At 33.0% G+C, this 27,858-nt stretch overlaps 4 protein-coding genes and 2 non-coding genes across 9 annotated transcripts; 4 read left to right on the top strand and 2 right to left on the bottom strand.

Annotated features, from left to right (window-relative positions):
- Positions 1-655: 655 nt before the first annotated feature.
- On the bottom strand, positions 656-10,852 carry LOC137831569 (uncharacterized). Of its 4 annotated transcripts, XM_068639298.1 has the most exons (19): positions 10,716-10,852; positions 10,493-10,556; positions 10,061-10,083; positions 9,748-9,932; positions 9,218-9,332; positions 9,069-9,111; positions 8,319-8,389; positions 8,001-8,102; positions 7,441-7,495; positions 6,582-6,675; positions 5,405-5,594; positions 4,685-4,844; positions 4,555-4,592; positions 3,598-3,667; positions 3,452-3,520; positions 3,333-3,358; positions 2,288-3,215; positions 2,119-2,168; positions 656-939 (listed from the first exon to the last, which is right to left on the bottom strand). In XM_068639298.1, the coding sequence occupies exons 11-19, from the start codon at positions 5,586-5,588 to the stop codon at positions 794-796; spliced, it is 1,671 nt and encodes a 556-aa protein (XP_068495399.1). In that variant the 5' UTR covers positions 5,589-5,594; positions 6,582-6,675; positions 7,441-7,495; positions 8,001-8,102; positions 8,319-8,389; positions 9,069-9,111; positions 9,218-9,332; positions 9,748-9,932; positions 10,061-10,083; positions 10,493-10,556; positions 10,716-10,852; the 3' UTR covers positions 656-793. The 4 variants fall into 4 exon arrangements, with proteins under 4 accessions (XP_068495399.1, XP_068495401.1, XP_068495398.1 ...); XM_068639300.1 differs by having other exon boundaries at positions 4,685-4,841; positions 10,061-10,556; XM_068639297.1 differs by having other exon boundaries at positions 10,061-10,556.
- A 3,136-nt stretch (positions 10,853-13,988) lies between these two features.
- On the top strand, positions 13,989-17,083 carry LOC137831570 (oxalate--CoA ligase-like). The gene is made up of 4 exons (XM_068639301.1): positions 13,989-14,419; positions 14,519-15,566; positions 16,240-16,343; positions 16,509-17,083. The coding sequence occupies exons 1-4, from the start codon at positions 14,204-14,206 to the stop codon at positions 16,695-16,697; spliced, it is 1,557 nt and encodes a 518-aa protein (XP_068495402.1). The 5' UTR covers positions 13,989-14,203; the 3' UTR covers positions 16,698-17,083.
- A 1,467-nt stretch (positions 17,084-18,550) lies between these two features.
- On the top strand, positions 18,551-19,867 carry LOC137831571 (probable glutathione S-transferase parA). Its single transcript, XM_068639302.1, has 2 exons — positions 18,551-18,941; positions 19,261-19,867. Exons 1-2 carry the CDS (start codon positions 18,624-18,626, stop codon positions 19,600-19,602), a joined length of 660 nt encoding a protein of 219 aa, XP_068495403.1. The 5' UTR covers positions 18,551-18,623; the 3' UTR covers positions 19,603-19,867.
- A 1,083-nt stretch (positions 19,868-20,950) lies between these two features.
- On the top strand, positions 20,951-21,057 carry LOC137833796 (small nucleolar RNA snoR100). Its single transcript, XR_011084844.1, has one exon. It is a non-coding gene; the product is annotated as a small nucleolar RNA snoR100 (small nucleolar RNA).
- A 501-nt stretch (positions 21,058-21,558) lies between these two features.
- LOC137833794 (small nucleolar RNA snoR100) lies at positions 21,559-21,665 on the top strand. Its single transcript, XR_011084842.1, has one exon. It is a non-coding gene; the product is annotated as a small nucleolar RNA snoR100 (small nucleolar RNA).
- A 908-nt stretch (positions 21,666-22,573) lies between these two features.
- Positions 22,574-25,576, bottom strand: LOC137831574 (trans-cinnamate 4-monooxygenase-like). Its single transcript, XM_068639308.1, has 3 exons — positions 24,594-25,576; positions 23,815-23,948; positions 22,574-23,399 (listed from the first exon to the last, which is right to left on the bottom strand). Exons 1-3 carry the CDS (start codon positions 25,376-25,378, stop codon positions 22,801-22,803), a joined length of 1,518 nt encoding a protein of 505 aa, XP_068495409.1. The 5' UTR covers positions 25,379-25,576; the 3' UTR covers positions 22,574-22,800.
- Between the last annotated feature and the right edge of the window lie 2,282 nt (positions 25,577-27,858).

Here is a 27,858-nt window from a genome sequence, read left to right on the forward strand (position 1 = left end):
AACTAGATTTGGAATATTTTTTTAGTTCGATGTAGGTTGACCCATGGTGCATCAAGCTAACGAACTTTTTTTGAAAAAAATTATATAATTTTTATGATAAATTATATATTTTAATATAGATATAGTTTGACACCCTTAAAAATTTATAATTCGTTTTAATAATACAATAATATATATTGGCAATTGAAGTTAAAAAATAATTAAAATATTAATATATTGATTAAGCAGGTGTTCTTTTTGAAGATGTCAAATTATTACCACCCACATTTTGTTAAATATAATGAAAATAAAAATATAGTTAAAGTTCATGATAATAGAGAAATTTTAAATGTCATTATTTTTGTTTTTAACAAAAACACGGAATACTGTCACAAGCAATACTCTTTAGTATAATGTTTTAATAAAAATGTTAATTTTCATAAATACTGCAGTATATATAATAAAATTTAATTTTATGTTGCTAATAAATCATTTTCAACAAAACGTAGAATACCAGAGAGAGAAAATGTGTTTAGAGGAATACATAGAGTTTTGTTCAGTACTTTTTTTACGAATCATACGTAGAGTTAAAAGTTTGATCAAATTAGTTTAAAGTATTAAATATAGTTGAGATGTATAGTTAAATTAATTTCAGGAATATAAAGTGTGAAGAAAATAACGAGAAAATGATCTATATTAAGAATGGTGGCGAGAGAGGGAGAAACAAAATGGTTTAATGTTGGTTTGTTGATGAGGCATGTGAAGAGAAAGTCTATTGGTACTACTATATATGTTGAAGGAAGGTGTTATTACTTCATGTACTTGCCTCCTTCAATACCTTCTGAACACGCAGAAGCTGAAAGACGAAGCTTTCAAACATCACCTGACCTGACAAGCTAATTTTATCAATGTTATGTTTTTCACTCGTCTTTCTTTCTTCGCCCAAGCAAAGTCTCTTCTCTGTAAAAACAAAGTAGCATGGCATCTATATCACATAAGGGAAGGTGTGCAAAAAAATTTAAATATTTAAATTAAATCCATAATTACACTGACTCATTTTAATCAATTCCTTTCATATTTAAATTCGTATATTTTTATTTTTTAATTAATTTAATTGGATTTTTAATAAAAATAAAATAAAAGCTAATGTTATTTTTAAGAATTTTTTTGCTGGGGATAATTTTTCTTTGTTAATTCTGAATTAGAGATTTCTTATTCGATTTGTAAAATGTTTCTTCATATTCGAATGAAAGGACATTGTTGACTCGGTCTTGCATGGATATTATTGTCCCTACCTTGTCTAGATCACTTTTAACTCAACATTTGACTAAAATATCATTTAACACAACCTAGATTTAAAAGTTATCAATTAGGGCTCAATCGAAACTTTATTGGTTTGGTCTCCTCTTAAACATCTTAGCACAACTTCAATTAAGATATTATTGACCTATTTACCAATGATAAATTTGTTTTTAAATCTAAATGTGACTTATTTAAATGTTTAGAAGTCTAACAACTTAATAGTCTTATTTGTAGTTTGATTTATGAAAGGCCTACAAACAAATCAATAAACTTAAATAGGTTATTAAACCTAACAAGGACAAAGGATATTGTTATTCATATAAATTAGTTTTGTTTTCTAAATATTAATATTAAAGAAAATAAAAATTCAAGAAAAATAATCATTATATTATATTAAAAATAGAGACACATAGAACATATAAAAATACTTATATTATCTCATGTCAAAAAATAAAAGAAAGTTTTAGAAGAAAAAATAATTGAACTATACTTAAAAGGAAAATAGTAAAAGTTTCAATTAGAATCATTAAATACTTTTATTATCATTTTTAACCTTTATTAATTCAAATAAACTCAATTTGATTTTATAAAATATAATAGTTTCAATTTTAATATCAATTTTATTCAAAATTAATAGACATGAATCTAAATTAAATTGAAGAGAAAATCCAAATCCATTTAATTTTTGGATTTCAAATTCAACTATTTTATTGAATTTAGACTTGTCATGTATTAAGTTTTTAGAAATTCAAAGCATGACAGCCTCACAAGTAAATGTGAACTGAGTTCATTTCAAAAGCAAAGAAATTAGATGGATAAAGAAAATGAATCACATACCTTCGTTTGAAGTTTCACATTTAAGAGGAGTTTCAGCATCACAATTGCTCCTGGTGAAAATTTCAGTTTCCTCAGTATATATCTCATGTAAGAAGTATTATGAGAGCGTTGACCCAGCCACCAAGGCAAGAGAAAAAATATATATGTAGAGAATTAAGAATAGACATACTTTCTTTTATCTACTTGGCTTTCTTGTTTGTCAGGTTTCTTCAGTAATGATGATATCTCCTCCACATGACCCGAAGAGTCAGCTGTTACAAGACACTCTGTTGCTGATGCTTTTGGATTTGTGTCCTCTGTGCCTTCACATTCTTGCTCATGATTCTTGGAAGATGGGGCATCTTCTGTTAGTTTCTTTTCAGAGGACAATTCATCATCTCCCATGAAAATATTTTCTTCATCAAAAAAATTGTGTCTTTCTTTTTGCAGTTTCACTTGTCTCTCGCTTTTGCTAACACTTCCCTGTCCTCCTGACATATCAGTAGATGAAGTCGCACAATGAAAACCTTCAGCAGACTTTCCTCTGAAATGAAAATCTGGAGATAAACTGGGGCTCGTTGGCCAGGAACCAACATTAGGGAATGCGGCAGAAGAATCAAATGCAAACTTTTGAGAGGTAAAACTGCAAGGAGGTGAATCTGTAGGAGGTGCAGTTTTTTTAAATCCACCAAAGGAAGGACTGGCCATGTTACTTTCGAGGGTAGAAAAGACGCTAAAAGGATCTTCATTTCTTTTCTTGGATCCGAAGACTGCAAAATCTGCCTCTAAATCTAGACAGAATGAGGCGGCAATAGAACTCTTATCAAGTGAAGGATTTCTTTCTTCCAAGTGCCAACTGTTACGTGCCCCCAACTCTTCCTGTGGAATACAGTTTGAATAATGAGATGGTACTCGCTTTGATGAGTTTGGCATGCTTCTGCACTTTTCGTCCTTGGTACTGTACTTATTTCTAGAGCTAGAAAAAGCATTTCTATGTTTTCTAGGGCTTGCAAAAGCATTTCTATGTTTTCTAGGGCTTGCTAAAGCATTTCTATGCTTTCTTCTGTTCTCTCCTGTCAACATTATTGCTGGTGAATGTGCAGTGGACTCACCCCTCACTGACATCAAATGCAGACATTCCAATTAAGAATAGCACATATGCCTTATGTATCAAATAGAACTACTAATCATATGCATAACCCTAATGAGTGTGCTTTTGGGAGTCAAGATATTACCGGCAGTGCATGAGCTCGACTCTTCGCTGACAGAAAGTACACAGAAAGTCAGACAAGGTGACAATATAAAGGAACAGAAAAAAAAATTATCATGGAACACAAGATTATTCTGGTTTTACCTCAGCAAGCTCGAATTATCCCTTACATCTTCTGGAATGAAATTTTGAGCATTGAAGTTCCCATCTAATCTATAACATTAACGACAGCAGAAAAACATAAGAAAATGTTCATCTCACTACAGAGCTTCTGAGAATAATGTTCATACCTTGACCTGCTAGGAACATAAAAGTCAAAATCTTTCTCTAATTCGTCTTTAGAAAATGAAGACCGTGGTTCTGAAGATTAAGAAAAGGAGCATAAAAGAGTAAAAACACCATATTGGAGTGATATATAAATCGTTACTTGCGTCAAATATGTTTTCGACTCAAACCAATATTTCGCGTATTTAGACTCAAACTCCTATCATACATGCAAGATGCTCATTACAAAACATCAGATCTATGAATAAGTGAATCTCATTAACCATCAATCTAGCAGACGAAATTTTGACCAATGAGCAGTTAAAACTGGTAAGCTTGGAATGCAAATAAGAAAATGAGTAATAATTGATAGACACTTAATGATTCTAAACATCTCATCATTTTCCATCCTTTTTATAACATATATCTACTATCATACTTAGGTTTCTCTTTCTTTCGCTAGGTGTCAAATAGTTTGTGCCCAACACTAACATTCAAGTACAAAACAACCACAAAAACTGTCATGAGGTCATTGTGTTTGAAAAAACAGTTACATATTACCTAAATAGTTAAGTCCTGTAGTAGATGTAGTTTCTCTCCCGATAAGATGCTTAGCATTTACAACGTGCTGGTAGTAAAGGGTTGAGATACTATTGGTCAACAAATTAACGTTAATTGTGACCACACGTGCATAATTGTAGCTCAAGATGATTTTAGCTAACAATTGTATGTACTGTCATTCTTAAGAAAATAGGACAGAAAGTTCCCAATATGTTCATAAAGTGTAAAATGACCAGGTATTTATAAATTTTGGGTGCATGGCATACCAGAAGAACCCAAACTTACAGTCACAGATAGCGAATTACTAAAATAGGTAAAACCACAAAAATTAAATTATCTTGAGTATCATTGGTGTTCCATTCTAAGAATAGTTTTTAAAACATTTAAGATTATATTTGGTAGTTTAAGGAAGCAAATTGTACCGCGCATATCCATCTCTTTCATCGCTTTAGCTGAAGACCTGCACAGCCATACATACAACCATCTTTAAGTCAAAAATATCATTATAGGAAACAAGGAAAGGTGCACTCTAGCCTCTAGTACAGCAAATACCATTTCTTTGGCAGTAGGTCTTCAAAAGCATAATTTTCCATTTTGTAGGTTCCACTTTTCAATAATTCAGGAGATTTAGAACCCATTTGAAAAGTCTGCTTACACGAGGTATCATATCCCATCTCGTTGTCAAAAGTCTCATCAAGGAAAACTGAACCTGCTATATTCCATAAAAGGCGGAGAAACAGTTTTTCAATATCTGAAAAGTGATAGTCATGTCATTTACTGCAAAGCCTAAATATGTGACCAATGACCAGCTCTAATCTTTATCACATTAAGAAAGGATAAAACCTAGACAAATGTGGTTGGTCCTGATAGGCTTTAATTGAATCACTGACCCAGGAACATATCATGTTATATATGAATGTCGCGATTCACGGAATACATTAAGCAAATGATGAAATAGTCAATTTATCCAGTGCTTAAATATAAATTATCCAATCTCAAATAATGTGGTCATTTCTGAAGTTTAAAAGTTATATGTATTTCACGGTTTTTTCATTCATTTGCTTATTTTAAAGTTCTTCATTTTTTATGTTTTTTTCATCTGTCACTGCTACATGTCATAGATCTTGATAAATGACAAATAGTTACCATGTTTACAAGAAATCGGTTGAAGTTATTTCAAATGCATTTTAGCAACGTGTTAGAGAACAAAGACATTGAACAAAAATTAGATATAACAAATAAGAAAGAAAGAAAAAATTAGGCATAGCTAACCATTCCACAAGTCTCCATCACTGTTTTCAGTCTTGTAGAAGAATTCTTCCCTATCGGAAGAGCCATTTCTGTTATCAATGTCATAAAAAAGATTGCCGTTTCCAACAATAGCTGAACTTCGCCTTAATTTGTTAAATGGAAAGTCCGAAGAACTGATAGGCGAGACCTTGATATCTTGCACCATTGTATCCTATAAGTAGTGTGTCACAATGTATAATAGCATAATCAACCAACATAACTCATTTTGAATTCAATTAGGCAGAATATAATGAAATTATTGCAAGTCTATCAATCAGGGGAACAATATTATATGTCCAACTCCAGCTGTGATCAAATCAAAAGAGGCAAAATAGAATAAAAGATTAACATTAACAGCAGTAAAAATTTAACAACCCCCTCAAAATTTCTAAGGTATTCTGAGTAAGATAAGTGGCATGGGCCATGGTAAGGTTGTTGCCTGGTATCCAAGAGATATAGGCAACTTTTATTGAGGTGATTAAGAGATAATAGAAAAAAAAAATGAGAATATAACTTGAAAAAGGGTGAAACGGTAGAGGGTGTGAAATTTTCCTTAATATCTTTAATCATATTATCGATACCAGTAATTAGTAATTACTAAGTCATCTCTGCTTAACCGATAGATCTGTCGCCTTAATCATGATTGTTTCTAAATAAAATACAATAACTAAGTGATGATTCATTAAGTCAACTCTCATTAGGTCATGGTTCATTATTACCAAATCTCTCAAAAGTTTCTCTCCAAGAACCAATATATACACACACTAATCTGACTTTTCCAAAGCAGATATCTCAATATTGTGCATAAACATATTATAACAGAAGATCATGGACTAATTTATGGCTCGAGTTATATCAGTGCTCAATAACTTTACGAACACAACGTCATACAATTACATCATGGTATCCTGCCAATCAATGGTCATTAATTGCAGACTGAATTTTATTCCATGGAAGAGGAATAAAAGAAAATAAGATATAATTATGACATCACTTTAATAAAAAAAGAACTTGATGATTTTTCATGATAAAACAAAATATAAAAGATGTATATCAGTTCAGGTATCATTAATGATTGCCAAAGAACATATAGCTATAGAAGATGCAGATAGGAATATGAAAGATGGCATGTGTGTGGAAAGATTATTTTTTGCTTCACCACTTCAAGTTCAATGTCATCCAGCTCATGGTTAAGTTTCTTCAATTTTGATTTACTTTTATCCTTCTGCAATGGAGAGTAACGATATGGAATTCTGCAAAGAAAAAATTCCAAAACACAAAAAAAAATTCAATCTGTGACAGCCAGAGAAATTCTTGAATGCTACTGTCGTTTTTTTAAAGAACAAGTGAGGTTATGTTGTTCATTTAAAATAAAAAATTTATGATTAAGCCTACCTTTCATGAAACTGAAGGGACGATAGCCCCAAATATTTAAAACTTACAAGTGGCATAAGATATGGAGTTTAAAAGAACACCAACTATAGTTAATACCTGTTGTTGTTATGAAATATAAGGCTTTTATTATGCATTTTTAAACACTGAAAAATAGGATACAAGTTAAATCAAAAGGTCGACTATCAGATAGCAAACACCATCCTTCTCTCAGACAACAATGGACCATTGTTTTTTTATTACAAACAGGCGACTGGTAGCAATAGAATCTACCTTTGTAGTATTTGTTAAAGAAAAGACTAACTAAACAATAAAAAATGTGCATCATTATTCGAAAACAATTAAACATGCCTTGATGAATATTAAATAGTAACAGATCATGTATAAAATGACAAATGCTAAACATATGCTTAACTAAAATTTTCATAAATGCGAGTGAGATGATATGGTGATAATGTGAACTGAAGAAATTTTCGAAATTGTAATTAAAGGAAGATATTTAGCCATAAAGTCATTCAATTGCCAAAGTTGCACCAATCACACGGTGGTATTTAAGGTTAAAGGGTTCTTCTTGCAGAGGGAAGAAACAAAAGAAAGAATTATTCAAAAAGCATCAATTTAAGTACCTAAAGCGTTGCTCTGGCGAATGAACTGGCGTCTCTGTCCCAACTTTACCCAAGCCTAGTAGGATTCAATTAACATTATATATATATGGGGGAAAATGACAGAGTAAAAAACAATTTGATAAAATTGTTATATATAAAGTTTCACTTTATCTTAATGTAGAAGCACATCGTGCAATCATCTAAGAAACAAAACTTATAGGAGCAGAGATGTATTGAAATATGTAAACTGTGAATACCACAAATTAATTTGGGCAACAAAAACAAAACCAGAATGCTATAAGATATCAAATTCCGGAGAAAAAAACTGACAGTAAAAATTTTGGTTTCTTTGCTATATTTGAATATCACAAATTAAACTATCATCATAATTTTTTTACATCCACTGCGATAAATCTGTTCATAAGACACGAATCCAGTCATCACCTTAGCTTCCAACTGAATTAAAAGGGAACTATCCTTACATTTTAGTTGACGAGTAAATAACGATAGTCACAGTGATCCTAAGAATATTAAAATATGAAACGGGAGGCGAACCAAGACGAATGAAAAGAAATATATACCTTTGAGTGAAAAAGAAACATGATCTTCGCAGGTTGGAAACTTTTCTGCAGTGGCATTAGGTTCATCATCACACACCAAATCAATAACAGAAAATTCCGAGTCTGAGAACAAGGACAAACCAATAGGTGAGAGGAAGAAAGCAAGGAGGATGAAGGGCAGGGTACTGAATTTGAACGTAAAGATAAATGTTAAATAAATTCCATCTTAATGGCCTCGAAAGCAAAAAATGCGAAGATATATTCTAAAATTTACTAGAGCAAGAAACACATTTCCAATCCTAAACCCTAAACCCAACATATGTTTAATATGCTACTTACATTGATCAGTTACTGTCTTCCATTGATTCGGGGGTCCATTAAAGGCAGTATTCTGGTGATCGGGAGAACTCCTGTCAAGTGAAAAAAAAAGGTATTTTCGAACGCTGAGAAATAAGTGGTGTTATTTGAAACAAATAAGTATTGGTTGCAGGTTAGCCTAAGAATTACCAAGCCAAACATTTAGAGAGAATCCCCTTGTATTTTTTTCTATATTTGTCCAACTCTCAAAAGAGAAGGGAAAAATAGAAAGAAGTGAGAAAGGTCTAGAAGAAAATTGTCAAACAACCACAGCAAAGCAAATGAATGAAAAGTTCGGTTCAGTTTCAAATTCTGTCATTTGGTTTGCCTTTAAATTTGTTTTGACTAGTTTCATATAGAGTTCTGAAAATGTCTACAGACTGAACCAACTCGATTAATAAAGGTTAAAAGCTTTTGATCCATGCCAATCCAACTCCTGCATACCCGTGAAAGGAAAGAAAAAGACATAATGAAATCAGAAAAAAACAGTGAATGTAATGTTTTCACATTTCCTTCTAGCTTCTTTGAAAACACCTTTTGTATTGCTAGTCATGGATGTATTACTATGTGGAGCAATAAGTTAAGACGAAACAAGTGAAACAATGCATACAAGTAGGCAATGCAGTCCTTCTCCAACCTCATAAGACCCCTTGGTTCCATTCAATTGCTTTAAGATTAACCAATATAATAATATAGTAGATGGCTCAATAACAATTTAAAAGTATAACTCACTTCGGTGATGTTTCAATCTGGCAGCACAAAGGTGTCCCTGCTTCTGTACAATTTCATTATATATTTCACATCTTTGTTCCAAATTGCATTTAAATTGAACCAAACAGACTTGACAGTTTTTGCATTGACTAATGTACTAGATCACGTACTTGCCTCTTCGAATCTGAGAATTTACGGTAGTATCCATATTGGTAAACATTGTTGGTTGATCTGTGGAGACCATGACTGGCACGGTAGAAATATTGATTTCTCCATCGTCCCTCTCTTTCATTGTTGTACAGTTAATATGGGGGCAAATTGATAATTTTAGTAAACAAGACATAGGCAAGAAAAGAAACAGAGTCATCAGGACAAAGCAAACAAAAAAAGAAGCAGTGTTAGCTGGCTGTCCTTTTCCCTGCCAACATGGTTGTACTACCTCACCAAAAGTTAGGAATTAGCAGCTAGGTTTTAATACAGTGTAACAATTTCCTTTTAGCTAATTACTGACACATCAAACATGGGAAACAAAAAAAAATGAGTGAATAGTCCGACCTACCCGAATGATTCAAACATGACAAGACAGGGAAAGTACTTTACCAATAGTGTTATATATATAAAGAGAGAGAGATCATTTTTCAAGTCTGTAAAGAAAGAGCAGCAGCAAACCTGTTATGCAGAAAGAATATTCGATGCTTACCCTCCGGGCAAAATAGATTGCATTGCTGAGCTTTTGTTGACAAGTTAAGCAAATTAAGAATGTCCAGAGACCGATGTTCCTTGGGGTTTTGTCCACTTATTCCTGGACTATCATAACAGTTATCTGATCCCATCATCTGCAAATTTTGTTGTTTACGCTTTCTTTGTTCAAAGTATTGCTTCTGCCTGGTGGAAATAAGGAGTTCATTACAATTCCACAATATAACCTCCAAATTTCAGCAGAACCACTCTTCCCAGCCTCAACCAACCAAACTCCATTTAAGTGTGTAACTTACATAACATCTAACTTTTACCTCTTCTGTGTAGACTTCCTTGACTGAAAATCTCCCATCCCAGCGCCAGTGATTATCATGCATCAATTAGATGGAATGTTTGGACATCAGAACAAAAATTAACATAATTCAATTTCTTTTTCCAAACAATTTGCAATTTGGAATGGCACGTCATACGAACTGTCAGCTTGCATAACATGAAAATCAAATTTTGAATATGCACCAGAGGCAATGACTAATATTTTTTAGTTTCATTTTTTATTCAGAAAACCTTGTGATTTCCAAAAACATCTACTAATGCAAAAATTCAGTGGTTCTATAGGATACTGTTAATCCTTCAAATAATACACAGATTTTGCTTCTTACTAGTTTTACAGAATAACTCAATTCGATTGAAAATATATTGCAGTATGCAACTAGCTCATTCAAATATCAGCAAAAACTCCCACTCACAGTAGCGACTTTCCGCATGGATCCTCCCATCCATTGCAACATCGTGCAGGATGCGGTCTACAACCTAACACGAAACAAAGCAGGACGCGACGTTCAAACAATCGCGTTCGGAATTTCGATTGAAAAATAGTTCTAAACAATCAGCATTATCATCAAGTGAAATTCTAAAAGCGAGCGTCATCTCAGATAGAGAATTTTCAATTACAGAAGAGAAGAATGATACCTATAATGGCGAATCGAGATCTGAAATTCTGCTTCGGAACGTAGAGAAGAGAAGATGATCGTTGAAAGGTGGAGCTGAAGAACCCTTCGTTTCTGCGGAAACTGAAATTTTCAACTCCAATGCCACCGCGGGAAAAAAATGAACCCAGGGGCAATATAAAGAAGTTTTTTTAGTAGCGAGTTTATATATTAAAATTTCAAATGCTACCTAAAATTTTACTTGTTTTATCGTAAGTTTTGCTGCGTAAACTTTGTAATGTATGTTCCCATTTTCTGTGTAAACTTTGTAATGTATGTTACTAGTGTACTGATATGTGAAATGTAGAACTGTGAAATTACGGAAGTTAGGGTCAAAAGCAAGAAAGCCTGAAGGGCTGAATGATGTTCATTCTTCTTATAGTTTTCATTTAAAAATATTGCAATTAAAAGGGAGATTTTCCCAACACCTCCATACTCATGCAATTCTATATTTTTTATTTTTTTTTAATTTCAACAATAATCTTCTGATTTAACTGATGTTTTCTTTTTTTAATTTCAACAATAATTTTTTAATTTAATTGATATTTTTTTCTTTATTTTTAAGTGATTGTAGTCGTTTGTAATGAAAGTTAATGATTAAGATAAGTTTTGTGATGACTTTATTAATAGTAACTGCGTTTTTGTTTGTTTTTTAATATTTTTTGAAAAACATACAATTTGATAAAAACACTAATAAATTACAAAAATAGACTACAAAACTAAAAAAAAAATCATATTCTCAGTATAATGATTTTTTTTTCAATCTTCTTTCACATACACTAACTCAAATGATGTTCTCCTCTTGTTTTTGAAATTGAGTTTATTTAAAAATGTAAAATTATACTTTATGTATAATTGTTTAAAAAATTTAAAAGGTTAAAACTGACTTTTTATAATAAATATAGAAAAAAAAATCCGTTATTTTGGAGGCTCAACTTAACACTTAAAAAGGTGCAAAAATTAATGAACCTAATCCAATCCAAATTTGTTAAGTGTTCCGTGCTTTGTCGGCACATTAATTTGGCTAATTTGCTTTTGTCTAAAATTATATAAAATTTAAAATGAAAAAAAAAAATACCAAAGCAAATAAATATTGAAATGTAATTTGATTTATATATACCAGATGATGTTGTCTTAAAGCTGACTGATAGAGGAACTTGGTTGAAAGACTAATACAAAATTGTCTTATTTAAGATCAAATCAAAGATGGTTTGGTTGATTTTGAATCAAAATTGTTGTTGTCGAATATGAATTGAACGTGCCTCGAGCTTAATTAGATGGAAATTGGCTTGGACTAAATGAAAAATAAAGATGTGTCAACTAAAAATAAAGATCTGCTAAGATTAAGCATAAGATATATTGATCGATTAAAGAATAAATATCATAAAGGTTGAAAGATGTACTTGGCAGACCAATCACAACCACAAGATTTTTACTAAAAACTAAAAAAATAAATTGTCATTATGACTAAGCACAACATGTTTTAAGGTAAAGTGAAAAAGTATCTCAATCAAATCACATCAAATATTTCATGACATTGAATAAAAAATGAGTTTATGTTGTACTAGTGTTGAAATATAATTTTATGAATTGAAATATTTTTTGAAAAAAATTAAAATAATTATAGCTTGTGCACTAATCCAGCTTAAGACCCTAACTCTAACTGCATAGTAAGTTTAAATGTGTAAGTTGGAAATTTGTATGCTCTTTTATTAGATGGGTTAAAAATATATAAATCCATTCTAATGAGACAAATTAGTTGATATTGAAACTTGTGGTCACATAAATAAGTCTAATCATATGTTTACTGTTAAATATTAAAATTTGAAGATAAAATAACATGAATGTAATTTTAAAGATTTAGATCGTTTATTGATTATCATAATTTCACTTCATATTTTTGTTTACAAGAGAGGCTACATCGTGTAGTCGTGCATATTAATATTATTTGATTTCATTCTTTTTTTTTTTAACTCGACTAATAATTAAATATAGATATATAACTAGTGGCATAAAAAACACATGAATAATAATTACTGTAACACTAACACGAACACGGATACGACACGGACACAGAGATACATAAGAAACATAAAATCTCAAAAATGTACAACACGGAGACACAAATCTATATATTATATAATTATGAATTATATAAATTGATAATAAAGATTTGCGTGCATAAGTATGTTCCATATTTTTTTTTGGAGAAGAAAAATGTTTTTCATGACGGGTTCCACAAAGATTTATTTCTTATTTTTATAATCATAATAACAATTTATACAATAAAGTTTATTTTTTATAAAATTAATGTATTTTTTTTTTAAATTGTGTTAGAACTATACCAGAATTGTCAGAAATCTAATAAATACTTTTTGAATTTGACACTTCACGATACGTGTCCTACAGGTGTCATACGAGTGTCAGTATCCGATACTTGTATCGGACACCGACACGCTATTTAAGAGGAGTGTTCGAGTTTCATAGCTCATATTATAATTTTCGATTTAAAAAAAATAAAATTAAAAGTAGTCGTTTTATAAAATAAAAAATATATTTGAGTTGTAATTTTTTAAAATTGCGATAATTTTGTATAGTTAACTTTATATAAATATATATTCGTGTTAAGCTTCTTATTAAAGTTTTTTTTATCGAAATAAAAACTTTTCCAAATAAAACATTATTAGGAAAAACTAATAAATAAACTAAAGAAGAAAAACATAACTTAGATTTTAGCTATAATCCCTTATAATTAAGTATCAACTCCTTGAAAAATAGGAAGATTTCATTGAAAATATTTTCTTTCTATAAATAAACCTTTATTCACCGAAAAATGGATCAAGATACCAACCATTAAAAAATGACAATAAAATGGTACCAAACAAAGATTCTAAATCTAAAGCAGTTAATTGGTCAGACTGAAATAGAAAAAATATAGATTTAACTTTGCTTTTATAAAACTACGTCCACTTTAATATTTATTATACCCATTTTATTTTTAATCAGCAATTTATTATACTCATTTACTTGAGCACCCAATCACATTTGAGAATAATTATATCAAATCCATTATATATTTTATATACTTTTTAAAATATTATGATAAGATAATTTAATTTTGTAATAAATAAATAATTTATTGTTAATTAAATATTGCGTATATTAGCATGAATAGTTATTTTTTTTTATTTCTTGATTTAATTATTTTCTTACTCTGAATTCTGGTAAGAAAGGTATGAGAAGATGACTTGTGAGTGGTGGCCAGATTTGAGTACGCGGCGTGCGTGAGTGCATGCCCACTCTTGTGCAATTTACGTACCCAACTTCGTCTTCTCTTTCATATCTTCCATTCATCCCCAGATATCACCCAACCCACGGTATCTCTACCCCTATATATACTAACACAACTCAAATCTCCAATTATCTAACACCACGCTTCAATAATCATCGATCAAAGGAACAAAAAAAAAGATGAAAGACACAATTGAAACTCCAATGACACTCACCAGCTTGATCCGACATGTTGCTGCCAAATTCCCCTACCGTCGAGCCATCTCCGTCGCCGGAAAATTCGACCTCTCCCACTCCCGCCTCCACAGCCTGACAGAATCCGCCGCTGCTCGCTTGGTCGCCGCCGGAATCAAACCCGGCGACGCCGTCGCCCTCGTCTTCCCCAACACCGTCGAGGTTCGTTTCCCCATACTAATATAAATACTGAATTCCCATAATAGGCTTGTTAAAACTAAGTTAAAATATCTTAACCGTTTGTTTTCTGTTTCGTTACAGTTTGTTGTCATGTTTCTCGCCGTCATTCGAGCGCGAGCCACAGCGGCGCCGTTAAACCCAGCTTACACGGCCGAAGAGTTCGAGTTTTACTTATCCGACTCAGATTCAAAGCTTCTAGTAACATCATTGGAAGGAAACACGCCGGCTCAAGCTGCGGCTTCTAAACTCAACATCCCTCACTCCGCTGCTTCGGTGATCCAAGGCGAAAACGAAGAAGTCGAGCTGAGTCTCTCGTTGAGCCACTCTTTTGACTCGGTTGAGTCACTCGTTAACAATGCTGATGACGTGGCGCTTTTCCTTCACACCTCAGGAACCACGAGTCGTCCCAAGGGGGTGCCGCTGACTCAGCATAACTTGTTCTCTTCTGTGCGGAACATCGACTCGGTGTACCGACTCACTGAGTCTGACTCGACGGTGATTGTGCTTCCGCTGTTCCACGTGCACGGGTTGATTGCCGCGCTGCTGAGTTCTTTAGGCGCTGGAGCATCGGTGGCGTTGCCGGCGGCGGGGAGGTTCTCCGCCTCGGCATTCTGGAAGGACATGGTTAAGTACAACGCGACGTGGTACACCGCGGTTCCTACCATACACCAGATCATACTGGATCGCCACTCTAACAACCCCGAACCGGTTTACCCGAGGCTCCGGTTCATCCGAAGCTGCAGCGCGTCTCTTGCACCGGCCATTATGGGTAAATTGGAGGAGGCTTTCAGTGCGCCAGTGTTGGAGGCTTATGCAATGACCGAAGCTTCACATCTCATGGCTTCGAACCCTTTGCCGCAAGATGGGCCCCACAAGGCGGGGTCGGTTGGGAAGCCCGTTGGCCAAGAAATGGGTATATTGGATGAATCGGGCCGGGTCATGGAGGTTGGTGTTAGTGGAGAGGTTTGTATTCGGGGACCCAATGTAACGAAAGGATATAAAAACAACGTGGAAGCTAACACGGCGTCGTTTCAGTTCGGTTGGTTTCACACCGGTGATATTGGATACTTTGATTCTGATGGGTATTTGCACCTCGTGGGTCGGATCAAGGAACTCATCAACCGCGGAGGTACATACATATTCTTTCTTATACTTTTCTTTATTATATTATATTCATTACTTATAAACAAATAATTTTTATTCATAAATTAAAGAATTATTTAATTATTTTAAAAACAATTTAAATACATTTTTTTAAAGAGAAATATTAGGTTGAATTCAGTTAAGCATTGATGACGTGAGTTTCATTCTTGCTGCCTAATTTGTCGGCATGCAGAACCCATTAAATTTCTTAATATTTGCGTTGTTAAAGCGTGTTATGATATGATATGATAAGAAGAAATAATTTAAAGAAATTACACGTATTGATAAATGTTTAAAGTAATAGACGTTAATATTTAATTATTTTATAAAATATGGTAATGTCAACCAATTAGTATCCCTTCCTTATTTACAAGAAAAAAGTTACGCTTCTTTTTATTTAATGATACTTTTTTTCTAAAATAAATTAATTTATATAGTATTAAATGTTAACCTCCTTATCTCGACACAGAGTCTATTGTGTTTGGTATATTAGGTAAAAAGTAGAAATATGAAAAATATCTTCACTTATTATCACAAAAAGAAACAAAATTCATTTTGGCAGTAATTTTATTTTAAACAGTGTCCAACTCATCTGTTTCACTTTCAGAAAAATTCAATGAACCTGCTTGTTAACTGATGAAGGTTTTTTGTGTTTTTAGGTGAAAAGATATCACCAATAGAAGTTGATGCTATCCTTCTTTCACACCAGGACATTGCTCAAGCAGTTGCTTTCGGAGTGCCTGATCCCAAGTATGGGGAGGAGGTATGGGTTTTTCTGATTAGATAGTGTACAATGTGATCAAAAGTTGAATGTGTGTACTTAGAGAGAAACAAATGAAAAGTTCAGAAATTTATGGCTATATATATATATAATACTCAAATAATGTGTCTATATTGTATTGATCACATTTTTTTTACATTTTAACAGATATATTGTGCTGTCATCCCAAGAGAAGGATCACACATTGATGAGGCAGAGTTGCTAGGATACAGCAAGAAGAATCTTGCATCCTTCAAAGTCCCCAAAAAGGTTTTCTTTACTGATTCTTTGCCCAAGACTGCCACAGGAAAGATTTTGCGCCGACTTGTGGCAGAACACTTCGTCTCTCAAATTTGAGCAACTCAATTCTTCAGCTTTTTGTGTGTTTTGTTGAGAATGAAGAATTACATCGAAAACGTGGAAGCTAAAAATTACCTCCGACATGTGGAAAATCACATACAAGAAACCAAATATTCTATTTGGTGGCTACATACCTTGCCAATACATAGTTTGAATCGTGAGACCATAAATTTTAACAATAATTTGGCACTTGTCATTGAAGAAGAAGGTATTTCTTCGAATGGTACTTCCTAGAGGATACCATAGATAGATTGTAGTTTTCAATGTTTCTTGTAAAGGTACACAATGTAATATTTATAGATCTTAAATAATTTCTTAATATTTTTGTATACATTTCTTAAAATATGAATCATGATATCTGAGAAACTGAATATTTATTTTAACAGTGTTGTACAGCTAATGTGATCTCCAATATTAAAAAGGATATATTAATCATTTACATAGATATTCAATAAATCTATCTCGAATTTTAGAAAAATAGAGAAGAGAATATGTTTGTGATATTAGATAATACTAATTCAGATTCAAAAGTAACAGAAAATCAACTATTACTTATAAAATGCTCTCAACTTTGAATGATCTTATTTGAGGCCAACAACTGTAAAATTATATCCTCTAGCCTATAATTGGTAGATAAAGGAAGAACAATACTTCATGGTTTTGTCGTTCAACTGTTTGAGAATCGATTAGCAAAACCATATCGAATCAAAACAGAGAACTGTAAAGTAGTGTGTATATAGTATGAAATGCTTTTAGAGAAGACAAATATGATATAGCCAGATACCAAGATAAAAACACTAAAAAGCAAAATTCCTATATATAAAAACTTGTATATAGCTAACAATGTGTTGTTGTCAAGAAAAAAAGTCACTACACAACACAAAAATTGTGATTTTTAAAGTTCTAACATTGAAAGGTTGTCTTCATTGCCACAAAGCTGATGTAGCAGGAAAAGCTTTAGCTATATCAGGTCATCATCATCTTACGGGGGGGAATAGACAGGTTAATTACACTAGTTGTTAGTATTTATAGAGAAGAAATTTGTCTCGATACATGCAACCATGTCCCACTGAACAGCTTAATCTCACTCCTTCAAAAGGGAAATTCAAAGAAGAGATACTTCCAAATGCGCATGGTAGTAGAATTAGAACTAGGATCTACGCCCCGGAAAACACAAGAAGGCACCAAATATCTGCAAGATATATCCCTCCCCATATAATCATTACTGTCCCCATCATTGTTATCACTAAGCTGAAGTTCTAACCATTTTTAAGTTCATCGATGGATCCACCACAGCCTGAGTTTGGGGTTTAAGTGACAGTAAACCATTTTACCGATTACAAAAATTGCACATAATATTCGATGAATTCCTAAGATAAAGAGCGAGTGAAAAGAGAGATTTGAATTAGTGTTTTCATACACGTGTACATCTATCTATAATGTTTGATAACATGGTTAACTTCAACTTTCTCCCACCTTGTACTCACCACTTAGCGTGTCAAATTTGATTTCTTTTAAAATATATGAAATGTATTTGAATTTATTCCTTCCACACTCGGAGTGGTTCCAGCAAAGCACCAAATATATATCGTGTATGCTCTTATTCTACAAAAGAAAGGACTAAATATTGCAAAATTATTAAATAATGATTTCCCTGAAATAAAAGCATTTTTTTAGGAGTGTGAAAGTAATCTTTTTGGAAATAAAAATCAAAAGGCCAAGTTGAACGACCAAGAAGCATAACAAAGATAGAACTCAAATCCAACATGAGCAAGACACAATCTTTGGCAAAAACTTCCATGTTTCATTCTTGGCAAACAAGTAATGCACATGTATAAATACCCCAAACCCAGAAGCAACTAAACCACATGAACAATTTCAGTCTCAAATTAAAACTAATCCAACCACATTCTCAAGGCAAAAATGGCAGATACCAATGTAGTTCTGTTGGATTTCTGGCCAAGCTCTTATGGAATGAGAGTGAAAATCGCTTTGCCTGAGAAGGGCATCTCGTATGAATGCAAGCAAGAAGACTTCGAAGCTAAAAGCTCTCTGCTTCTAGAGATGAACCCAGTTCACAAAATGATACCAGTTTTGATTCATAATGCAAAACCCATCTGTGAATCACTCAATATTGTTCAGTACATTGATGAGGCATGGAAACACAAGCCTTCTCTGCTTCCCTCTGATCCTTACAAACGATCCCAAGCCAGGTTTTGGGGCGATTACATTGACAAAAATGTAAGTTATATGCACAGTTTTACATTGCATTTGCAACTATTGGTCAAAAATTCAAAATTAGTTATCTTCATTGAAGCTTTTCTCATTGTAAATATTGTTCTGGTCATATATATGTAGAATCTACAATAATTTTTCATACCGAGAGGATTGAACATGCGTACATAATCAAAGCACAGTCTAATAACAGATAATTTGATAAAATATTTTAGAATTTGGGTATGAGACAATCCTAGACTCTGAAATAAGTTGTGAAAGATGAAAATATTTTATAAATTGATTATAAGGAGGATAAAGAATTGTGTGATTGTGTTTGATGTAGGTATACAATGGTGTAAAGAGGGTATGGACAGGGAAGGGTAAAGAGCAAGAAGAGTGCAAGAAAGAATTGATGGAATGTTTGAAGACCCTGGAAGTTGAACTTGGAGAGAAGCCATATTTCGGTGGTGAGGAGTTTGGGTATGTGGATGTGGCTCTTGTTCCTTTCACTAGTTGGTTTTACACAGTTGAGACATGTGGGGAACTAAGCATTGAGGAAGAGTGTCCAAAACTTGTGGCGTGGACGAAGAGGTGCATGCAGAAAGAGAGTGTGGCCACGTCACTCCCTCACCCTCAACAGATCTATGCTTTTGCCCTGCAATATAAACACAGACATGGACTTTAGTACATAGATATGTTGTTGCTGAATCCATGATGGAATGGAACAAATTCTGTGTCTTTAGAGAAATAATAATGCATGAGATTGATGTAATATAAATTTTAATCCTGCATGTTTGTGTGTATGTGGTTCTGCTCTTAACATTTGTTTGAGTTTGCATTCCATGTGTGCTGCAAAGGACTTCAAAATTGCACTCCATGAAAATGATGTAATATAGTGAATAAACATGCTTACAGATCAAATAATAAAGTTTTCCTGTTCTTTGTTAAAACTAATAAAGATAATACTTAAAAATATTATATTTTATTACATAACATTAAGTATAGAAAATATATATACTACGATGTGTTTTTTTATAATGATAGTGTTAAAGCTAGAATCTATTGTTTCAATTATACTATTAAAAAACTTTTCACCTTTACCATATGTATTAATATGAGACTAAACAATTTTGCTGAACAAATATTGTAGATTACCAATAATTTTTTAAAACTTAAAAATCTAATAATTCGCTCAAAAAAATTAAATTAACTCAACAACTATTTACAATTAGCTGAGCAAAATACTTTGGGTCAAATATCTCAAACTTTTTCTGAAAATTGCTTACTGCATTGAACATTTTTAAACCTGCACCCAACACAATTTCAAAAATTTCGAAAATACCTTTTGTCTGAAAATGAAAATTTGGAATTGAAAATAATGCATTCCAGAAAAGTAGATTCGAAAGAGATTATTGTGTTCCAGATATAAAAATCTGAAAAAAAAAAATCAAAATCTCATTCTAGATAAAAAAATTCGAAATTAAAAATAATACATTATGGAAAAATTTATCCGGAAAGATTATTGTATTTCGAAAAAGGAGATCTAGAATATAATTTTATATGTTCTTCATTTTTTTAAGGGTACTTTTGCCTTTTCCCTGTAATTGGGTGCCGTGATATCATGCAGGAAGCAATTGCCAACTTTTCTTGCGAATACACATTTAAGTTTGGGCCAGGCTTCTCATATACGGAAGCCCATAAAAGACAACGACACGGAAAAATTTACCAAACTAGCCTCTAATCCAACGGCGCAAGTAAACCCTAAACGGTTCCCTCCCATTATAAATAGCGTCTCACCTCATACTGTGAGCCTCGTCGATTGATACAGCACCGTTGCAGCCGCAGAGTTAGCCTCGCTTCGTCTACTTTTCTTTGTTAGGGCTATGAATCAAGTTCGAGGGTTTTTCATTTATTAGGTTTGGGTATTTACATATTGACATGCATATCTATTTTGCGATAATTTGTGAATGTATTGCGATCTGTGCGATCTTAAGGTGAATTCGTGCACAATAAGCCGATGCTTTGGATTAAAATAATGAAGGCAGCATGGTTGTGTGCACGAAAATTGATGTTTTAGGTCAATTTGTCTGCTCTCCTTGAAGAACACAATGATAGGAGGGCCTGGTTGCGACCTACATTTTTTTTCCACTTTTGTTCTAATTTTTTAAATTCTGTTTTTACATTCAGTGTCATTGTTGCATGGATTTCTTTCAACATTCTTGAAATATTAACCCTTGAATAATTGTCCTAAAAGTTTAGGGTTAGATGAGTTTAACCATTTTTTGGGCGTTGGTAGTTTTACAGTGTTTTTTTAATTCAATATTTTGTTAATGTTGTACATAAACTGTTTTTTGCTACTGCGGTCTGTATGTATCAAGGTGCTGAAAAGTCACGAAACAGAGACTGCAGTGATACTTGGAAAATTGTGAACAATAATATCAATAAAAAAAATAAGTTTTCATCCGCTACAAGTTTTGAAACTTTCTTGTGGAGAGATTTGGTTATCGCTGCAGAGCCATTTCCGAAACATATAATTCATAATTTACTTTTCTTAAAATCTTATTTCTGTTTATGGAACATTTTCTATCTATGTGATCTTAAGGTGAATTCGTGCACAATAAGCCGATGCTCTGGATTAAAATGATGAAGGCAGCATGGTTGTGTGCACGAAAATTGATATTTTAGGTCAATTTGTCTGCTCTCTTTGAAGAAAACAATGATGAGAGGGCCTGGTTGCGACCTACATTTTTTTATTTTTTTTAGTCCCTGCATATTGGGATGGGTAGGTCCCTCGTTTTTAGTCCCTGCACCCTAAAATTTGAAAAGGGCACCGTTCTGCATTTGCACAATTACTAAACTCATTATTCTGAACACATGTGTTCAATCCAATACCGGATTCATAAATCTGGAACTATGTTATCACATCCACATAAGTTTGGAATGTGAAAAAAATGATAACACAAACATAAATCCATACGGATGGAAAAAACGGATCGGTAAATCCGAAAAGTGAAGAAAACTCTAATCACAGAAACATAAATACAGAAAAAATGGATCTATAAATCCGAAAAGTGAAGAAAACTCTAATCACAGAAACATAAATACAAGAAAAAATGGATCTGTAAATCCAAAACATAAAAAAATTTACTTACCTATTTGTAAAAAACACTCTAAATCTCTAAATCACCAGATCTTTCAGATTGAAAGAAGAATGCATAATTGCTTTCATTTTAGGCTTTTTTCATATTAGGAATATGTTTGGAATTTTGAAAACTAATAATGGTGATTTCGTGTATGAGAGTGTGGGGGTGCAGGAAGAAAAAAGTGGAGGTGCAGGAAGAAACTGCCACCCTATAAATTATTGAAATCATTTAAACGGTGTTTGCTATGAATTAGATAGTTAATCTAGTTAGGATAGCTTTATATGCTTAATTTTTATAATATCTCCAAATAAGTATTTTATAGAGAAAGGAATAAAATATTTCTAACCGCCGGAGAAAGTTGTAAAGAAAATATATTTATTATATTTCTTGGATTCAGAAGAATCAAATTTTGATTTTAATCTAAAATATCATTCGTAACAATGTTCATATATCATAACTAAAGTGCTGAGGAGTAAGCACTGTGGAGAAGGACACAAGAAGATATGACCCCTATTAATTAAAAAAATTCTCATTAATTCTGGTCTACTTTTACACAAATATGTGAAATTGAAATTGACACTTGAATTCGGAGAAGCACATTTTAACTTTAATCTCTATTCCAAAATCTTCTCAAAACCATCATTCCCTGTTGAGAGATTTACGTGAAAATAATACAATAACAATTAGTGTTATAACCAAAATATTAAGGAGATTGACCAGTGGTGCGTGATAAGCTAATCCTAACATGACCTTGGCTTTGCGACAATGGTAGAGTGTTTGAGTATGTGCAGACTAAACTGGCCCCCTTTCTCAGTGGTATCAAGCTTGTCTTGTCCTGGTGGAGGCAAGAGCTCAAAGTTTTGGACCAAACGCCCCAAAGTAATCCCAAGAATGGGCAGTGCAAGGATAATTCCAGGGCAGCTCCTCCTCCCAACACCAAAGGGAAGGAACCTGAAGTCATTGCCATTGGCCTCTACTTTGGACTCTTCTTCCAAGAACCTCTCAGGCCTGAATTCTTCTGGTTTCTTCCAGTGAGCAGGGTTGTTGGCAAGCCACCATGCATTCACCAAGACCTTGCTCTCTGCAGGGATGTCATAGCCTCCAAGTTTAGCATGCTGGAGGTTCATGTGTGGGACAAGGAGTGGAATTGCCATTCTGAGGCGAAGTGTTTCCTTTATCACAGCCTGAAGGTAAGGGAGCTTGTGAGTGTCTGGCTCTGTCACTTGGTTTCCTGGTCCTACAACTCTGTCAATCTCCTCCCGGACCTTCTTTTGGATCTCTGGGTGGTTCACAAGCTCAGCAATGCCCCATTCAATTGTCCACAGAGTTGTCTCAATTGCTGCTCCAAATTCAATATTATGTACATTAGAAAACTTTTGTCACTTAAAAAAAAAATGCATCTATCTAAAGCATGGGTTAGGTCCACCAATCACTACCTGATACCAACTCCTATACTATGGGTTAGCACACTCGAGCCGCGACAGAATTTGTGAGAAGTGGGAATAGGAGTAGGAAAATCATATTCCCATAATTGATTACAGTATTTAAAAGTTAGTTAAAGCCTGTTTTTCTGTTGTTCTTTTGTGTAAATTTTAGAATAATAATTATTAAATTAAATAATATATTATCCTCAATTTGATATCGGTGTATTCTAGATGCACTCCAGTTATTATCATGTCTTGGCCTTCTTTTTCCCTTCTTTCATAAATAAGCATTAATATTTCTTCTGAATAAAAAAAAAAAAAGTTAATTACCGGCAACGTTAATATTCTCAACGATGTAAAGAACATTATCCTCGCTAATCTCTCCTTTTTTCTGAGCATCCAAAATGTGATCGATGGCGCATTTAAGTCCTCCATTGTCCCTTCTCTTGGTACTTTCAAGATTCCTGCCACATTCCATTTCATCAGATCAAACAAAACACACCACCAAAAGCCAAACTGAAACCATTTCTACAAGTTCACAAATTCTATTATTGTTTTTACTGATATCAGTTTTATCATCATCTCCATTTGCAACTTGATTTTTCTAAAAGTCTTGGTCTAACTTCTGATATAAAATTTAACATTTTAAAAACATTTTCACATGTAAAGTACCTTGTCAGAATATATTGAGATAGCAATATAATAGTGTCAATTTTTTTTGTCAAATACTAAAATAACAACATCAAAGTTGTACAATAAAATAGTGAAAACTAACTAGCATAACAAATTCAACATCAAAACACAAATGAACTTTCCAATAAAATTACTTATTAAAGAACACAATTAAACTTTAACAAAAGTTTAAATTATAGTAGTGAGAAACCCAAAAACAAAAGTGGTCGATTCAATCCAGTCACAGTTCTGATTGAGAAAACAATTATATAATGACTCAAAAAACTACGACACTGGCTAAATAATGCAATCATCATAAACTATAATCTTGATCTCGAGTTTTTTAATTTATGAAAAAAAGGATAAACTTAACTACCACTTCAAGTCACATAAAATTCATAGTAATGGAAAGTAAAAAATAATAAGAAACCACTTACTTTCGTTCCTCAAGAAAATAGTCCTTGAAGAGTTTGAACCTCGTGTCCTTAATCTCCTTGCAAATCTTCAAGTACCCACGCAAAAATGGCCTCAAAACGGGGATAAAATCACCGTAGTTGTACTCAAAACTCTGAGCCAAACGACTCCTCTCACCGTTCAAAACCCTAAGCTTCTGAAACAACGGGTCATCCTCGTTCTCGAACCTTCTATCGAACATGATCCTATACATGATATTATACATCATGAGTTGCAGTCTCCGCCGCAGAACGATCCCTCCGGAGGCGGCGTCGGGGCTGCAGCGTACGTCCTCCACCACTCGCGCCGCCTCGTCCTCCCACCCGACGCGGTACTGCTGCACGACTTTGTTGGTGAAGAACGGGACCGTCATGATGCGGCGCATCTTGCGCCAGTGCTCGCCGTAAACGGTGAACACCATGTCTTGGCCTTCGCCGGTGAAGATGTCGAAGACGACGTTGCGCGTACGCGAGCCGAACTCCACGCCCTGCGTGTGGAGAACCTCCTTCGCGAGTTCCGGCGAAGACACCACGACCAAATTCCGCTGCCCCATGCGAAGGAGAAATATGTCGCCGAAGCGACGCGCAATGCCGGCGAGGTTAAGGTGGTTCAGGTCATCACCAACCTGAAGCCAATTACCAAATATCGGTACTGACAACGGTCCCGGCGGAAGCCTGAACCGCTTCCCGCGAAGCTTTGCAGCGGTCACTGCAATCACCGCCGCAAAGAAGAGTGCGGTAAGAACTTTCTCCAAGAAGAGAAGATCCATTCAATATTTTTACTCCAAAACCAAAATCAAGTAATCTTGATTAAAGACAATCTTAATGAAAACAATTATATGAAATGAATTGATTTAGGATAATGTTACCCAAAACACGTGAATAATTGAAGAATTGTGTAAGAATGCAGTTAGGGTGTCGGAATTTATATAGGAATGGGAGTGTGATAATGTTCTTAGAGTTGTTGCAACCGTAACTGGTGTGAGGGAATAGAGTGAAAGAAGTTAACGTCGTCAAGTTTGACTGTTAGGAAGAATGAAAAGAAAGGTGCGCGTCACTTCCATTGGCGGGCCGTGACGTGCGTGGGGTAGGTGAAACGGAGTTGGTGAGGGAAATTATATTTTAGAAAAAAAAAATATGAAGAATTTTATTTTTTTTGTTCCAGTGGACAAGATTCCTTGCATATAATTTATCAAAAAGTAAATTTTATCAGTATTTGATTAAAAAAGTTTGAATTGATGTATTCTGTATTATTTATTAAAGTGACAAAATTTTCATTACTTGATATTATTGCTCTTGTTTGCATGTTTTAAATATTGGAAGGTCGTGTAGTTTGACCAACTATGATGAAACCAGTCAAACAGTTGAAAGTGATGCACTTGCAAAAAGCCATCTAATATAAAGTTAAACATGAGCTATGAATTAAAGGTTTAATAGTTAATGTGGTTTTTATATTTGTGTAAAAAAAAATCAATTTTCAAATAGAATTGTGTGGACATGTTAGTGTCACATAATTTCTAATTAATATCAGCAGTAATTAAATAAATTGCACTTTGTCTACACCATTAGAAATTTAATAGTAAATTCAGCGTTGAATTAAAATTCATAAATTATAAATTTAATATATTTTACTTATATCTTATTTAAATGGTATGAGAATATTGTTTTAGGGTTTAGAGTTTGATTAAGCTTTATTTTATCTATTATGAGAGTTTGATTACTCATAATCCTATTAAACACCTAATAACAGGCTACATATAGTTGAAACAATTAATATGATGTTTGCAGGAGAAAATACTCATAATAATTTTATAATTCTCTCATCTCTTAAAATATCACTGAAACAATAATATTTAAAGGATATTTTCCTCAAATGATATTCTCCTATTCGTTTAATGCATGTTTTAGAGTATTTAAATGTTTATTTTATAATTTAATTAATATTATTACTAAGATAAATGTATATTTTTATATTATTGCTTTGATTCAATTAATTGATTGGGTTTATATGTGTTGGAATTGATCATAATATCATGATCTTTAAAAAAAATTATATTTTTTTAAACATTATATAACTTTCATATTTGATTATTGTAATTGAAGATAAACATTATTTTTATTTTTTTAATGTACTAATGCTTTACGTATTTGGAGTTGGATTCGACACATTTTTCCTACTTATCATTTCTCTAATAAGGATGATATTCTTTCTTTTATTAAGAGTGACGGTACTCCGTTGGTTAAATTGATTAAGCTAGCTGTGATGTGGCGTATGAGGAATTATGATCGTTTTTATAATAAGATTGAGGTTTCTATGGTTATTTTGGTTATTAAAGATTTAATTTGTCTAGTGGGTGATTCGTCTAAAACTTTAATGAAGAATGATATGTTTGATTTCAATGTGCTCAAGTGTTTTGGTATTAACACTCGTACTGATAAAGTAAGTTCTACGTTCCTCTTTCTATTAGATGGGAGTTTCCTTCACCAGGCTTGGTTAAAATTAACATTGAGGGGGGATGCTAGGGGATATCCTGGTCTTGCTACTTGTGGAGGTATTTTTTGTGGGAGTATGGAGGGATTTATTTGAGCTTTTTTTGCGTTTCTTGAAGTTCAGATTGCTTTAGTTGCTGAGTTTTATAGGGTTATACATGTTATGGAGGAAACTCAAAAGATAGGAGGCTTACTAATGTCTGGTTGAAATGTGTTTATGTTTTGGTTTGTGTTGCGTTTATTGCTAGAACAAATGTTCTTTGGATGTTTCGTATAAAATACTTGTCTTAATTATGTCGAAAAACTAGGTTTAGGATTACTCATATCTTTCGTGAAGGAAATGCGTGTGTTGATAAGTTGGCTAATTTATGATTTATTCTTAGAGAATCTTTTTATTGGTATAATAAGATTTCATCTTGTCTGTTCTTAGAATTCTTTATGAATAAGTATAGTCTACCTATGTATCGTTTTTGTTAACATACGAGTTTTGGTCTAATCCCCGTATTTTTGTATTTTTTTGTATTTTTTTAATAATATTTTATGTATCGTTTTTGTTAACATATGAGTTTTGGTCTAATCCCCGTCTTTTATTTATTTATTTTTTTAATAATATTTTTTCATGTGATGACAAATTATTGTTGTTACTTGAGGTGTCAGCCTAGCTGAGATCTTAAGTTGCATAGTGATGTCTAACATGAAATATTTTATTTAAAATAAAAAATCAATTGAAAAAAATATATTTATTTATATATATTTTTTA

This window comes from Phaseolus vulgaris, chromosome 6 (assembly GCF_000499845.2).
Source record: "Phaseolus vulgaris cultivar G19833 chromosome 6, P. vulgaris v2.0, whole genome shotgun sequence".
NCBI lineage: Eukaryota > Viridiplantae > Streptophyta > Magnoliopsida > Fabales > Fabaceae > Phaseolus > Phaseolus vulgaris.

Coding starts and splice junctions, on each gene's coding strand:
- LOC137831569 (XM_068639298.1), bottom strand. CDS start 5,588: ATGGTGCAAGATATCAAGGTCTCGCCTATCAGTTCTTCGGACTTTCCA. Junction 3,668..4,554: donor GAAAGAGATGGATATGCGCG/GTACAATTTGCT, acceptor CTTAATCTTCAG/AACCACGGTCTTCATTTTCT. Junction 940..2,118: donor ATGTGAAACTTCAAACGAAG/GTATGTGATTCA, acceptor TTGTTTTTACAG/AGAAGAGACTTTGCTTGGGC.
- LOC137831570 (XM_068639301.1), top strand. CDS start 14,204: ATGAAAGACACAATTGAAACTCCAATGACACTCACCAGCTTGATCCGA. Junction 15,567..16,239: donor GGAACTCATCAACCGCGGAG/GTACATACATAT, acceptor TTGTGTTTTTAG/GTGAAAAGATATCACCAATA. Junction 16,344..16,508: donor ATCCCAAGTATGGGGAGGAG/GTATGGGTTTTT, acceptor ACATTTTAACAG/ATATATTGTGCTGTCATCCC.
- LOC137831571 (XM_068639302.1), top strand. CDS start 18,624: ATGGCAGATACCAATGTAGTTCTGTTGGATTTCTGGCCAAGCTCTTAT. Junction 18,942..19,260: donor GCGATTACATTGACAAAAAT/GTAAGTTATATG, acceptor TGTTTGATGTAG/GTATACAATGGTGTAAAGAG.
- LOC137831574 (XM_068639308.1), bottom strand. CDS start 25,378: ATGGATCTTCTCTTCTTGGAGAAAGTTCTTACCGCACTCTTCTTTGCG. Junction 23,949..24,593: donor TATTTTCTTGAGGAACGAAA/GTAAGTGGTTTC, acceptor GGAATGTGGCAG/GAATCTTGAAAGTACCAAGA. Junction 23,400..23,814: donor TGAGAATATTAACGTTGCCG/GTAATTAACTTT, acceptor AATTTGGAGCAG/CAATTGAGACAACTCTGTGG.